The sequence below is a fragment of the Calypte anna genome, chromosome 2, assembly GCF_003957555.1.
Source record: "Calypte anna isolate BGI_N300 chromosome 2, bCalAnn1_v1.p, whole genome shotgun sequence".
NCBI classification, from domain to species: Eukaryota; Metazoa; Chordata; class Aves; order Apodiformes; family Trochilidae; genus Calypte; species Calypte anna.
Window position 1 is genome coordinate 19,073,873 of NC_044245.1, and position 15,943 is coordinate 19,089,815.

General features: G+C 39.3%; 1 protein-coding gene across 5 annotated transcripts in view; it reads right to left on the reverse strand.

Annotated features, from left to right (window-relative positions):
- Nucleotides 1–366: 366 nt before the first annotated feature.
- MLLT10 (MLLT10 histone lysine methyltransferase DOT1L cofactor) overlaps nt 367–15,943 on the reverse strand; it is a 125,855-nt gene continuing 110,278 nt past the window's right edge. For 4 of the 5 annotated variants that reach the window (XM_030444959.1, XM_030444958.1, XM_030444960.1 and 1 more), the window contains 7 exons: nt 14,773–14,924; nt 12,696–12,884; nt 12,197–12,285; nt 11,709–12,070; nt 5,110–5,212; nt 4,154–4,366; nt 367–1,994 (listed from right to left, as the gene is read on the reverse strand). In XM_030444959.1, the coding sequence (XP_030300819.1) occupies nt 1,950–1,994; nt 4,154–4,366; nt 5,110–5,212; nt 11,709–12,070; nt 12,197–12,285; nt 12,696–12,884; nt 14,773–14,924 (1,153 nt within the window). In that variant the 3' untranslated portion in view covers nt 367–1,949. Of the gene's footprint in view, nt 2,012–4,153; nt 4,367–5,109; nt 5,213–11,708; nt 12,071–12,196; nt 12,286–12,695; nt 12,885–14,772; nt 14,925–15,943 lie in introns of all 5 variants that reach the window. The other variant, XM_030444963.1, reaches the window with a different exon arrangement.

Below are 15,943 nucleotides of genomic sequence, written 5' to 3' on the forward strand. Positions count from 1 at the left end.
CACAGCATCACCCAAAGGCCTCAATCCCCTCAACATGGGCAGGGTGTGGGTACAGACCCTGTCCCAGCTCTGCAGAACTCTCACTCACTCACTCACTCACTCACTCACTCGTTTCACAGTGAAGTGGGGCCATCAGCTCACTCCTGATGCAATTTCACTGTCATTGCCCTTGGAAGAGTGAAAGCAAAAGTAAAACCATCCCTGACGGTGCTGCAGCTGCATCAATGGCTCTTGAAAGCAAAAATTTACAAAAAAACATTTTAAAAAATTCATTGTAGTAAATTTTAGTGGCCACCTGCAATTGAAACCCCTCCTAGCATGTGATGGAAGTAGAAATACTGTGAGTTCACATTCAGACAAGTAGTATACAACTATCAACATTATTAAAGTTTATTAACAAAAGCTTTGTACACATCTTTTCATACACTTGGAATTTTACATCTAGTCAAAATAACAGCACATTTCCATCTTACCTTTTGTACAAATTGTTACAGAATATCCACCAGTGGGTTGAGTAAGTAAAATAAGCCACTGGATAACTTTTGTAAAGTATCTACAAAAGTGATTTGTGACATTTTTTAAAAATTCCCCAGAACATATAAAAATAAATTATTTTTACTTTTTCAATTAAATCTACTAATTAGAAATATTACAAATCAAAATATCAATGTTTTCTTAAGAATTCTTCACAATACAAAACAGATTTCACAAAACTTTATTTACAGAAATGAGGTAAGAACTGTGCAACGTTTAACTAAGAAACATATTGCAGAATTAACATGTTCTTCCAAATAAGTACACAGTGGAGGTCTAATTACCGCTGGGTCTTTAATAATTCCCACCTCAACATTGATTAGTGGTCATTACCCCCATCCAAACCATCCTTCACCATACTGCATAGACTCAGGCCATGAAATCAGCTACAGTCAGAGATGTTGTAACACAAGCTCAGCCCTTTCAACCACTGGTAAATTTTAGTGGGAAATATTAACTCACTTTTTTTGGTAATTTATTAGTGAAAAGTGACCCAGCTAACAATCTGCCTGAGCTATTTACAGTGGTATGAACACCTCTGGTAAAGGCAGAACAAGGCTGCTGGTGCAACACTGAATATTCCCGCTGCTAACACGGACGCCTCTAGTGCATGGTCAGCTCTTTGCAGCCATTTCAACAAAATGGAGGTAGCAACAGGCACTTGGGTCAGGCCAGACACTGCACACCCACTTCTTCAGTGTGGCCTTCTCATCTGGTAAGAAAACTTCGTCAGAGGAACCAAATGGCTCCTTTAAAAACCTCAGAACTCTAAAACCTACACCAAAATTAATAAACTTTGGATTCCATACTGTAATTCTTACTCATTAAAAACTCCCACTATATAACAACAGGAATTTAAAGGAATAAAAAGTTCAAAAGTGGATTCCCTTGTGACTCGGGTTTCAAAAATCTGTGTGTAAAAAAGGAAGGACAAACAGCAAGTCCAGGCTGTCATTACAAGCTTAGTCAAAAAGGAGATATTGCAACTGCAGCAGAAGATCAGACTGGCTAGGGTTGGGGTTGGTTTGTTTATTAAAACTACAGCTCTGAAACCAAAGTAATGCAGGACTGCAGACAGTGTACGAGTCTTAAAAATTTAAGATTATGACTGAAGAGAAGTATATTTTTTGTGGCTGAATTTGTACTTAGTACCATCACATTAGCAAAATAATTATGGTTTGCAGAATTTCATCTACTTCACAGTCTGAAACATTAAAAAGTACATCCATTTTAGTGCAACAAGAAAGCAAATGAAAGCCTACCAAAAAATATCCTTTTGAAAATTATTAACCTTCTGCTGTGCAGTGAGAGTTCCTTGTTGCATTTCTTCCATCTGCAGAAAGGAAAACTGCAGTTTGCAGCCAGATGAAGTGCTGTAACAGCAGGACGTGCAGTTCTCAAGAATCATTCAAATGTCAACTCTTCTCTGATGCAACTGGTCCAGTTTTATCATTGAGCCTCTGTGCAAGAGAAAATACTTCTAAAAATCAGATTATAAAATAGAGTTAAGTAAAACTAAATTTATACAAATGACAGAGCAGATGAAGTACATGGGCTTGAGTAACTTTTGCGCCATAAGGAATAATCCTGCATCATAAAATAAAAAGTGGGAAAGGAGTAGTTCCTTGCTTCCTTAAAGGACTAGTCCTGCACTGAAGCAGCTCGTACTCGTGTCATCACAACTGGCATTAGAAAACATCACTTTAGCTGCTAATTCCATTCCAACAAGACTTGCTGTCCTGGCTGCTGGTCTCTGTGCAGAACAGCACGATGGGCCAGGCGAACACCAGGTGACCTCTGCTAAGTTATAGCCACAGGAAAGGGCTGAGAGCTGCACTGCTGCACCAGACTGGAAATAGAATTCCCATTTCATACCTGTCAGGATTATCTTTCTTTCATAAATTCCTACAAAGACATTGCCTGCAAGTATCAAAAGGACCGAGCAAAAACCTCATCTCATTCACTGAGCACATGGGACTGCTTGAAAACCTGTTCCAACTGGAAAAGAGATTAAAGCACTCTAACTTTTGGCAAATAGAAAATTTGTTTTGAATTATTTTTGGACTAAAATAGTTCAACAATCCAGTGCAAGCTGCCTCAGTTCTACTTTTTTTTTTTAATAAAAGCTATTTCAAAAGAAATTTCTTTCTAAGGGGTTTATTTGGAAGATGTTCTGAGATTTCCTGGATTTTTTTCTGAAGTAAACTGTAGTAAGAACAAAAAATAAAATTGTAACAACCTATTTGTAAAATATACTACTACTGCCTAGCCACACTCTTCACCCCAAGCTATAGCCATTTCAAGGAATCAAAAATAAGGTTAAATATACAGTAGTTTGTTCTGATAACAACCAAATACAGGGTTTCAATTCCAATCACTACTAATTTTTAGAAAACTAGGGGAAATAAATTTTAAACACACTGGAATAAATGGTGAACATTTCCAACTAAAGGCAAGGCACTGAGCAAAGCCCTGCAGGCGAGAACATGATCTTGCCCAAATCCTGAAGGTGCAACATCACAACAATGGATCCAGCTGGAAAAAGTGACAGTGACCACGTGCAAAGCTGAATAAAGTAAATGCTCGTATTTTTCAATGGAAGGGAGATGTTTCCAGAAAATCTGTCTTGAAAATTCATCATTTATGTTTTGTGTTTCACCTTAAGTTTGGGAAGTACCACAGAACTCCAGCTGCCCGAGTCTGTCTCCACCACTGTGTCCCTACAGTAGCTGGAAACTCGAAGTGGGGAGCAGAGAGGGGACTGGTCTCTAGCCCTCAACTCTTCCTGCCTGTTGCAGACAAGCTTGTCTTTTTTTTTTTTTTTTTTTTTTTTTTACTACCACTGCCACCTGATATCTTCTCCAAGGAACACTGGAACTTTGTCTTCCTGCTCTAGTCATCCTTTTTTTTACAAGTTCCATGTGTTCCCTCCCTTTATCCTTTAAGAACCTTAGAAATTGAAGGCTATTCTCTGACTCCCTAAATAAAGAATTCTTGTCTTGGGGACAGAGGTTACAGGCAAAAGCTGAAGACAATGGAACATCTTCAGGAGAAAAATGTGTATTGTTTCCTTATATGTTTTATAACTCTATCAAGCAAAGGAGTTGCTCAGCCTCCCAGTGTACAGCCTCACATTCCCACTTCAGAATCAAGATATGCATAGCCAGTTCTCCTCAGACATTTTTCACCTTCCCAGCAATGGGCTTCCTCATCTCTCCAGTCATAATCTGATCTCTGCAGCTCCACAGTACCTGAGGCCTGGCCAGGACAAACTCTTCAAGTAAGGTGATGAAAGGAATGATCTACAAAACTGCAGACACATCTGGAAGGAGATGGGATGAAGAGGACTAGGGCTGCAGTTGTGTTACAAGGAGAAGGTGAGGATCACTGGACTGGTGTCCTGATCCAGGGAAACAGGAGTGTGCAGCAGACAGGTGAGGTGTGAGTGACTGCAAGTTTGCAGAGTTCTGAACCTCATTAAGTGCAGGTCAAGGCTCAAGAAAAATAAAGGTAAAATCCACTGTCCTTTAGTTGTAAATGCAGGCACAAAATTTGCTTCTTATCTTTTAGGTACCTCATGGAGGTATTACACTGAAAACAAGGTGAGAAATATACTTACTGTCACCTTCTGGGCTGCATTATCTCCGTGAATTGTAAGGAATGGGTTGGTGGCAGCTGCATTAAGTGGTGAGGCCTGTGTGCCTGAAAGGAGGTTGTTTATGGGTATCTGTGCTCCTCCAGTAATCTGCAACTGCTGTACTTCAGACTGATGGTGTTGGTGGTGGTGATGCTGTTGCTGTACTAATTGATACAAAAGGGCCTGATGTTGTTCCTTAAAAATTATGAGGAAAGGGAGGAGAAAAAAAAATATTTACCAAAAAGCAGCTCTTCCCTCAATTCTTGCATATCCACATCTTCAGTCAGTGCAACCCTTCACCTGATGCCAGTTAATTTAAGTTACACTAAATAAGTTTCACCACAGTGTGGGAAAGGGAAGAAAGTGCCTATAAAATTTCCTGAAATCAGCAGCTCAGAAGTTCAGCTGAGCCTGCTGGCTTCTATCAGGCCTCTATCAGAAGAAATGTACCCCAGAAGAGTATCAAACCATGTTTGTCAAAGTACTAAAACAACACAATTAACACTACAAACAGTTAAACCAAGTACCTAGTGGCCTGCATGAATATTGTAAAGCAGAGCAAAGACATCCCACGAGATGATAACAAAAAATCTTTTGCTATAGTCCTCGTGTTATCAGATAATAGCTTAAGATACTGTGAAAATCCACACATGGTCCCTAACTCTGCTGCCCACAGCTGATGCTGGGAAAGAGCAACCACCACATCCACACAGGAGGAAAGCTACTGAGGGCACTAGGGAATGTTTTTACTAGCAATACACACAGCCCAACAATTTAGTAATTTAGTGCAACTATCATCCAAAAAGATTGAAGCAACTGAAAAACTAAAACACTACCAAAACTCGTAACACATTCCTAGTATTTATTTTAGACTAAGGAGCTCATCCATGCCTCAGAATACAATAGAAGAATAAATCATAATTAGCTGGAAAACTTACTGATGTGAGTTGCTGGGTACTTAGTAATTGCTGAAATTGCTGGTGCTGTTGATGGAGTAGAAGTTGTCTCTGCTGGTCAGGAAGTAATCCCAGTCCTGAGGCACTGCAGGGTTTGACAGGGTAATACTGTAGTTTATATTAAAGTAAGGTAACTTTTTATTTCAGCTTTCAATTGAAACAAAGAAAATATGTATATAAATAGAAGGTTCCTATTTAGCATTTTGATTGTATACTGTCAAATATGAATAGATTCTGTCCAGTTGCATTTTTTGACACATACTCATTGCCTCAATAGTCTCACTTATGCTGCACAACAGCAACATCTTGCTGTTACATACACATGATTTTTAAACTCACATTTTTAAATAATAACAAAATAATTACCATTTCTACATTTTTTCCAACTACTATATGCAGAATGGACAGATTTAATACCATAAGACAGTTCTTGCCAACCTTTAATACTTACATAGCATTTATTTTAATCTTGGTTAGCTTCTAATCATTTTAAACTATCATTTCCATCTAATTATCATCTCTTGCTATATTCAAATCACTATTGCCTATGCCTATATATAATTTAGCAAACACATTCAGCCTTCAAGTGGGCCAACTGATACTGCCATGGCAGGAAGCCCCCAGGGCAGGAAGCCCCCGGGGCAGGAAGCCATGGCTGCCTCTGCACTTGCTTCCACTTAGCTCCCAGTCCCTATTGTCACACGTACATAAAACTTTCTGCAGCTCCTTGGGATGCTGGGCAGGGGGAACTGATGCAGCTGACAACTGGTCTGGGAATAAAGGGTTTCTTCAGCTGTGCCAGTTGACTGCAAGACCAACAGCATGAACAAGGGCGATTTTGAAACAGAAGACCAGGAAGACAGCTGAATTTACCAGTGTTAGCTTTTACTAATTTAAAACACCCACTGAATTATTAAGGTGAAATTTCATGACCGGTTTACCCTGCTATTGAAAGGTGAAGTATTTCCCTTTCAATTGCACATTTCTGTGCTCTCCTGTTTCACTCTCTCTTGCACAACGAGCTGCATCTTGTAGGAACTGAACTGAAACCTAAGCACAAAACACACAAAGATTTCCTATTCATGCAGATGAGGTTATTGTGTCAATGCACAAACACCAGTATCAGGAAGGTGTGTGCAGGATGGCCAACAAGACAACAGCTTTGCTGGCTATGATTGGTATAAGGAATTAAATTAAGTCAGCCACAAATCTGCACAGTTAGGCTACAATCATTGAGCTCTTCAAGACAAGATATTAATCTTGCCTTTCTGCAGCAGTTAGCATACCTTAGCCCAGCTCCATGGTCACTTTGACATTTACTTTGTATGAAAACACCCATAGTATTGCCATTCTCTACTGCTGGGACAGGGCAAGGAATAGCTACACCTTGTTTCATATTTCATTGGTTGGACTCAGTGCTATGGGAAAAGTGCTGGGAAATCTCTGTCTATGGGAAGTTTATGGGTATGGATGGGATACTAAGGGACACAAGGGTACTAAGGGGGCAGGCAGAAGTGCTCACCAAACCACTGTCCATCATCTATCAGCAGTCCTAGCTAACTGGGAAGGTCCCAGTTAACTGGAGATCAGCAAATGTGATGCCCACCTACAAGGTCTGGAAGGAGGATCCAGGGAACTACAGATCTGTCATTCTGACCTTGGTACTGGGGAAGGTTATGAAGCAGACCACCTTGGGTGCCATCATGTGGCATATGCAGGACTAAAAGAAAATCAGGTCCAGTCAGCATGGGTTTATGAAAAGCAAGCCCTGCTTGAAGAACCTGATTAACTTCTATGACAAGGTGACCCACTTAGTGAGGTCATGAGGGAAAAGGCTGTGAGTGTTGTTTACCTGGACTTCTGTAAAGCCTCTGACACAGTTTCCCACAACATTCTCCTGGAGAAACTGGCTGCTCATAGCTTGGTTGTTCCCTTCACTGGGTAAAATCCTGGGCAGACAGCTGGGCCCAAAGAGTTGTGGTGAATGGAGTTAAATCCAGCTGGTGGCTGGGCACAAGTGGTGTTCCCAGGGCTCAGTGTTGGGGACAGTTCTCTTGAGTATCTTTATCAATTATCTGGATGAGGGGACTGAGTGCACCCTCAGTAACACCAAGGTGGGTGGGAGTGTTTATCAGCCTGAGGGTAGGAAGGCTCTAAAGGGGACCTTGGACAGGCTGAGTGGATGGGCAGAGGCAAATTTAAGGAGGCTCAGTGCTGAGTCCCACACTTTGCTCACAACAATCCCCAGAAACACTACAGGCTTAGGGAGAGTGCTTGGAAAGCTGCTTGGTGGAAAAGGACCTGGGGGTGTTGGATGACAGCCAGCTGAACATGAGCCTGCAGTGTGCCCAGGTGGCCAAGCAGGCCAAAGGCATCCTGGCCTGTATCAGGAACAGTGTGGCCTGCAGGGGAAGGGAAGTGATGGTGCCCCTGTACTCAGCACCTCGAGTACTGTGTTCAGTTCTGGGACCCTCTTCAAGAAGGACATCGTGGTGTGGAATGTGATCATAGAAGGACAATAAAGCTGGTGAAGGGTCTTGAGCACAAGTTTTATGAGAAGCAGCTGAAGGAACTCAAGTTTGTTTATTCTGAATAAAAGGAGGTTGAGGGGAAACCTTATCACTCTCTACATCTACCAGAAAGGAGGTTGTGGTGAGGTGAGTGTTGGTCTCTTCAGCAAATAAAAAGTGATAGAACAAGAGGATATACGTCAAGTAGTGCCAGGGGAGATTTAGATTGGATATTAGGAAAATTTCTTCATTGAAAGGGTTATCAAGCACTGGAACAGGCTGCCCAGGGGAAGTGGCCAGGTCACCATTGCTGGAGGTATTCAGGGCCATGGTTTAGTGATGGACTTAGCAGCGTTGGGCTAACAATTAGACTTGAGGATCTTAAAGATCTTTTCCAGCCTAAATGGTCCAACAATTTCCCATGATATACTTCACAACATGCATCAGTATCACTTCTACCACTCTTCTAAGTCTCAAACCTCTTGTCAGTGGTTTTTTTCCTAGCCAATTTTAATGATCTCAGCCTGTGCAGGCCATTTTGCCTTTGATTACTCTGTACAGTTTTTTCCCTAACCCTATCCTGAAAATGCATAACCAGAACTGCACATAATATCCCACGTACACACAGACCAGGGATTTAACATGACAGAGCACACAATGGATAACACCATTCAATTTCTTTACCAGTAACTGCTAGCAGTGCTTGTTGATGGAAGCAAAGATGACACTTTACCTACCCAAAGAAACTCCCAGATTTTCCTCCTGAACTACAACAACAAAACTCAGAGCTAACATGAGCTAGAACTGCCTGTTAGACTTTCAGATTACATAACTCATTGATTAATGGACATTTCTTCAAACAGCTTTAAATTGATTATCTGTAAGAAGTACTTAAAATTATTGCCTTCAGCTTGACTAATACTACCATTATTTCCTCCTTCTCTTTTTACCTCACTTTTTCTGTATTTTTCTATACTAGAATGAATCATCTCCACTGTTTTTTCATTCTTTTACCCCATTCTTTTTTTCCTCTATCATGTTTTACCTTTGCACTTTCTTTTTCATGCTGTTTTCTCTCTTCTCTTTCTCTGCTCTGCCTTCCTCTCTTACCCTGCATTGGCACTTGAAAGAAAATACCCTCAGCCAGTAGCTGAGACCTAAGTGTCTGGAAATGAAACCTAACTGCAGAAGATAAAACTGCAGCTCTCAAGCTTCCCAGAAAAGGCAGCTCACTGGATTTCACCACAGAGCTTTCTCTCAACCAGATCAGCTTGAAACATAAATATAATCCTTTTTAACTTCTCATTAAAAGGTATATGATCAGTCTGAAACTCTCAATCCTACTCTTCTCTGGTTGTGAGAATGTAAATCCTATCTTTTTCCTCAAATCACTTCATCTCCCAGTTGCTAGCAATCTGTATTAAGCCATCTTTTTCCCAGAAAAGAATCAAGTGTTTTTCCCTGCCAAAGAAATGTAGGCTCTTTAACCTACAAACTGAAACTCTCAAACAGCAGCGTGCAAATCAGTGTTTTCTCACCTCCCTGTGTTAAAGAGCTCACATGAATAAGGACAATACACGTAAAGAAGTCTCCATGTATTGGTGAATAATGCAGCTATTTTTCCACATGAAGCCATCTCAACAGATTCTGAAGCTTAGGAAGTTACTGTATGTAGCAACTTACAGGAACCTCTGGCAACTCTTTCAATTACAGAACAACACACAGAAGTTAGCAAGCAGGGCTGAGTCCTCATGTGGCTTTTCCAACTGCGAATACCAACGTAAACCACCTCCAAACTTGATCACCACCACACAATCTAACCAGGTTCAGAGGGCCCTCAACAGCCTGGCCGCAAAACTCCACGCCTGCCTCTGCTTGTTACCATTTAACCTTCCCACTTCAGCAGTTCAAAGAGTAGCGATACCTAGAGGAATTTAACAGGAAAGAAATAGTCCACACTGGTTGCCATGGAAACAGCAGTGAACTCAAGTGGCAGGAACAAATGGTGTCCCATATAGTTTCAGAACCAATAATCTTAACTGGTAGAAAATGCTTTTAGATTTTCTCTTTTTTTTTTTTTTTTTTTTTTTTCATTCGAAGTCATCCCAGAGCCTCTTCACGACTTAAGTTTCAGTCAGAGGGAAAGCTTTTCATACTTTTCACTGAAGCATTAGCAATGGAAGAAACAGGAGTTAGGAACATCCATGTTACTACTAAGATCATACTAGCACTAACTGGCATTGGTGTTTGCTCAGCCTGAACTTTTTTCCTCTAAACAGACAACTAGAAATACTGAAAACTAACAGAATATGGGGGCAATTAAAGGAAGGGGGGCCAGCAAATCATCTGGATGAGCTCCATAAAGCAAGAGAATTCTGAGAAAAGCGCACCTTTAAATTTAATATGAATATCAATTTTAAATTAGTATTACTAAGGGAGAGGTGTAAAGAGAGACTATGCAAAAAGAGAAATAGAGAGATGGAAATGCTGGCCGTTATACGTAATTTATAAATAAGCTTATTTTATCAGAAAATAGGGAATAATTGGACTATTCCAGACTATGCTCAAAGTTCAAATGTGAGCCTACAAACAGGATACTAGTTGCAGATTTCTGTATGAACTGAAGTATTTACTTCTATGCTACACACTCAAGAGTTACAGCACTTAGATGGATTTATGAAAAAAAGGGACAAAAGAACTTCTACAATATAAAGAGTCAGAAACAATCTCTGTGATAATAAAATTGTATCAGAAAACAGCAGCATGACCAGCACATTTTGGCATTACCTGACTCTGGAAAGCATTATATAAGTAGTTAATATTGATTTTATCTTACTTGTCACACAAGAGTAACAAAATTCTTGTACTTTCAGCGGCCCTCTGATACTCAAGAAAGAAGGTACATTTCATTAAGAAATGTCTTTTGTTTAACCTACAAAATTATCCTATATGAGGTAATTATGAAAAATATAACCTCCTTGTAAAAATATAAGAGCACACAAAACAAACAAGATTCACTTGTAAGTATCAGGTTTTATGAGCCTATTGAAGCAACACCACACAATGATTTGGTATACGAATATTCAGGAGCTGCCAAACAAACACTGAGGGGAAAAAAATTAAAAAGGGAACTACAAAATTAGGGATCCCTTGCATGACTCCTCTTACATACGCCTTTTTTGGTGGGTAATCCACCATAATCTCAAAAAATAACCTCTACTTAAAAATAAGTAATCCACAGAATATTTGCAGGCATTTCTTTCTCCACAGAACCTTCATTCTCCTTCCAAAAAGGTGGGACAATACAAAACGTGGGGAAAAGGAGAGGGGGGAGAATGAGCTAGAGCAGGCTCTGCTCTATTCCAAAATACTTCCAGACCAAACAGTCCTTTCCCCTTCCTGGAAGGCAGCTGTCTCCTTTTGTTACCCATTTGCCTTGCAGCTCAAGCAGCAGCAGTTAATGCCACTGAGGATCCCCAGGTTTTGGGGAAGAGCTGTTACGCATACTCAAGCATGGATCTCGTTATGCATTTAAAAATCCTTAGGAAGCCAGCTTGAAAAACTAATTTTGTTGCCTCTGGAGTCAGATACAGAGATCAGACAACACCATGCTACTGTATTACTACCCTGGTTAGTTATGCCTTTTACATCTTTAATTATATGACCATATACTGTCCTCTCCCTCCCCCTCCCCCCTTCTTATTGCAACAAATGGTAGCTTTTCAGTGCTCCTTTAATCCTGGAAGAACAATTGGCAGGACAAAGAACATTGTTTTCTGAACTACAAAAAAAACGCTTGAGCACATTTACATAATTACATTTGTTTAGGAATTTGACTTGATTAAGAAACAGGAATAAATAGCTACTAAGATTCCCAAAAGCAGCAAACATCTTTAACTTGACTATCTCTGCTTCGTTACATGCCTTCTTACTTCCATTCACAGATCAGGGGCAGAACCTAATTACAAGCTAAGGAAGGAACAGTACCTTTTGAACAAGACAGTTGAAAATACAGCTAAACTGAAAACAGCAGACAGTATCAAGAAAAACATCAGAACAGCAAATCCTTACCTGTTATTTAATGTGGTTGGCAGAGGATGCGTTGCATTGGGTGGCACGGTTGCATGAGTGAGAGGAGAAGGGTTCTGTGATATTGTTGCTGGGGTCTGAATTACCCCATTTAAAGCCCCTACAATTCCATTGATTGCCAGCTGGCTGGCTGGCAGTGCTCCAATTATTCCACCCACACCAGGCACTGCAGGAATGGTGGAGGTTACAGTCTGCATACCACTAGCTAGTGCCCCCACTGTCACACCATTGACCTGTTGAACTCCTGTGACTCCTGAGCCTTGCTGAGCTGGACTCTGCCCAGCAGGTGGTGGAGTGGAAAGAGATGATGAACTGCTGGTGCTTTGTCCGCTGGAGGTTATCTCCTGGGTGTAAAAACAAACAACAAAACCCCCTCAGCTGCATAAAATTTCACCTAACAGAACAGTACAAGGACTATAATGCGTTAACTTGTAACAAGTTTAAGTTTAGAAGCAACAAATGAATATTACCTGATTTAATACAGGAAGAGAATTGTCCGGTAAAAAACTGTTTCCCAGATGGGGGCTTTTACTGCTGTTCAAGGAATCAGTGCTGGGTGCTAAAGTAATTATTTAAAAAAAATACACAGTGATTCAACTTCTACAACAAGCAAACAGGTTCAGAGTAGTTATTTCAAAATCACATCACAGGTGAACATAAAAAATGTAAAGATAACCTTAAAATCATTGCTGAATATTAATTAAATATTAATATTAATATTAAATAATTGGTGAACCAACAGATTCAAACAGATGTGCTCCAGACTGAAGTAAACAAGAAACTGCACTGAAACAAGTACTAATGATTCACCTTACAACTGACCTTTTAAACTTGCCAAACAAATACTTTGTCTACATTCATCCTACATCTATGTGCATCTCACACCAATGGCATATGTAGATGAAAATGGTATTTCATATAAATACATCTTCAAATTACTTTGATAGTTCTACAATCTCCCCTACTTACCTGCTTGTCCTGGGAAGGCATGTACTTGATGAGAAGGGCTAGGATTTGAAGTTATTGTTGGAAAGGGCACGGAAAGCTGTGCATTGAGGAGCTGAAGCCTCTCCTTCTTAGCAGTCAAATTCTTTATCTGTTCTTCTAACCGCCTATTTTCAACCTGAAGTTGGTGTAATGACTTAAGCATTCCTAAAACTAAGGTAAAAACAGATGTTAGCTTTTGCAGCCACATCCAAAGAATTAATAACATCTTCCTTTTTAAAAATTTATGTGTTACAACTTAAGACTAGCATTGAGTAATGCTTGAAAATATAAATAAAGTTCTTCCTGAGAGGTACATTACAGAAATTTGAATTTAAGTGGAAAGGTTTAGGATCAATTTTGTGTAATTTTAAGTGGGGAAAAAAGTATGTAGCCTGTGACAGTAATTTTGCAATATATGTACACCTGGCTTAAATAAAGTCATGTAATTAGGGCTGACATCCATTTTGAAGCAAACAGCAGTTCATAATAACTTAACCCCAAACTCGAATATAAAAATATTTTTTAGCAGCACTGGTTATTTGCATAGTTGGGGAAAATGAAAAAAAATCTATTTCAGCTGCAGCATTAGAAATTTAAATATTATCAAACAGAAGATGTTTGAAAAATACTTGTTCAACTAACAACACAGCCAAGCAACACCACTTCTGTAAAAATAAGAAAGTTTGTGAAAAGAGTTTTTCTGCTTAAAGGTCATGTACAGTGAGTCACAAACATACAGAAACGATGAAAAAAAATAATTCAACGTGAAGTTACCATGACACACCTTGCTGGGAGCAGGAGCTCTCACTTGCTTTGAGCGGTGATCTACAAATCTCCCAGCAGGGAGCACTGTGTGAGCACTGCAGTTACCACCACCCCACCCCACCCCCACTTTTTTTTTCTTTTTTTCTTTTTTTTTTTTTTTTTCGTTTTCTTAGAAAATGGGCATCATCATCTTCTGTAATAACCTGATTTTTACCAAGCACAGTTTTCTCAAACTCTGATTTGGTTTCAGAACTTGGATTTCCCAACTAGTACTACAGTGTGACTGTAAAGCCACAGGGATAGCCAGTTTTTTTTTAATATTCTAAATTGTATTTGTTTAACATGACCTCTGGGCCTACTACAGACATAAGTCTACTGGTATAGGCACATCTGGTCATTTCCCAAGGATTTAGCTTTTATCCCTCCTCTTCAAGAACATACAAAGGAACCCTCAGTGAGCCCAAATGAGATGCAATAAGACTTAGCTAAACCTGTCCTCCAGCTATCATGTTTAAAGGATTATCCCTGCATGAATTTCCTCACAATTAGCATTTTTGTCAGGATGCCATTCATAAAAATACCAACTAGATACCACTTTACCAACGAGAAAAATAGTATGTTCAATAAAATATAACACAAATCCTTAACTGGTGTTGAAACAATTTTTTTTTTTTAAATTTTTTCAATCACTGTCTTTGATAGTGGTAGATTGTTGAATATGGAGATCCAAGTGATCTACTCATCACTTGCGTTTTTATGGTATTTGTTTTTGGACTATTCCACTCTATTAAACATAACTTGAGAAAATAATAATTTGCTTGCTCTAAGAAATTAATGAGAAACACAAAACAGAGGTATGGACACCACTAAAACACCTGCCTAACATTTGTAAATATTTTTCTGAAAAAAAGCAATAGAAGTAGACAGTTTAGAATTAAAAAATAGAAAGTATAACAATGAAAAACTGTTATGCCATTTTATATCACACAATATAAGGCAAACTAGGGAGGTATGCTATACTATTACAAGTGGATCTAAGAGTCCAGAATTCATTTCCAGACTCTGCAACCAACCAACTGGATCTACAAGTCACCTCCTCTTGCATGACACCATTTCCCCTTCCATAAAAACGCAGATAATTATAGAGAACTCTTAAGTAATCTACTGGAGCCACATTAGAAACTATGTTACAATTACACACTACAGATATATTTCAGCTATATATGCCATATATATATGGCAGTTCCAAATACCAGTTACCAAAAGCAGTAACAAACAGAAAGTGAGTACTTACTGTCACTGGGGGTGCCTTGCTCTAATAGGAACTGTTGACCTTCACTCCATTGCCTCTCCAGAAGCTGTTCTATGCTGGCTGCTACTGGGGGCAAATTTTCACAACTGTTCCCTGATTGATCATAGCGGATCTGCAAGCTGCCTACAGGGGATCTGTTGAAAATATTGCAGATTTTTGTTTAAACAAAAGGAAGGAAATGTATTAGTAAAAGTTTATTGAAGTTTCTTGCCTCTAGCACCTATGTATCTTACACTTCCAAGACTAAGTTAATTCACAAAAATTTCTAAGAATTGGTTCTCACTGCCAATGCTTTAGTAGAAGACGTGTGAAAGATTCTTCAGTGTGAGAATTGGCACTGAGAAAGTACATAGACTAACATAATACCTAGCTGACAGACAGCACTGTATTCAACTATACAACACATATTTCCACAGCAGGAAACCATTGTCTATGGACAGATGGAGCACCTGCCTTTAAAAAAAAAAAAAAAATCTTCAAATCTTTCACAGACAAAACAGGGAAAATAAAAAACAATTTATTAAAATTAACACAGTAATGATAAATCTCCATAGAAAGGTCATATATAGCTCTACTGCCTAACTTTTCCTACAAGCATTGTAAAACCCACATTTCTGAGGGAACACGTGAAAAATTCACCAGGGGTGCAATGAAAGTTAAAAGTTGTCCTGTGCACACTTGATATACTTCCTTTTTCACTGACAATCAGACATAGTTCAATGAATAATCCCTTTGACACATCTTTTCTCATTTAGGAGAAAAGTAAATATTCAGCACACAGACAACTAAGAAAGCTGGGTACCCAGCAGGTCCTATGTAAGCTTCTTTTGCATTGGATTGGGCAAAATTTAACTTGTGAGGAAAACTACTTGTTCAGTTTATTTCTGTCTCAGGATTCTGGCCTCATGTATGCCTATTGCTCAGCCAGGACCAACACCATAGTCCACCATGAGTTGGTTGGTATTTTTGCTTGGTTTGTTGTTGATTTTTTTTCTTTTAAATTGATTCCAATATGCTCAGATTCAGATTCTTGTATTAGTTATTACAGAAAGCAGTACCTATTGGTGCCATCACAGGACCATGGCTGTACTGTTCTACATGTAGTGCAAATTTACCAAGACCACCACCATAGTCCCAGTCCAGGACAACATAT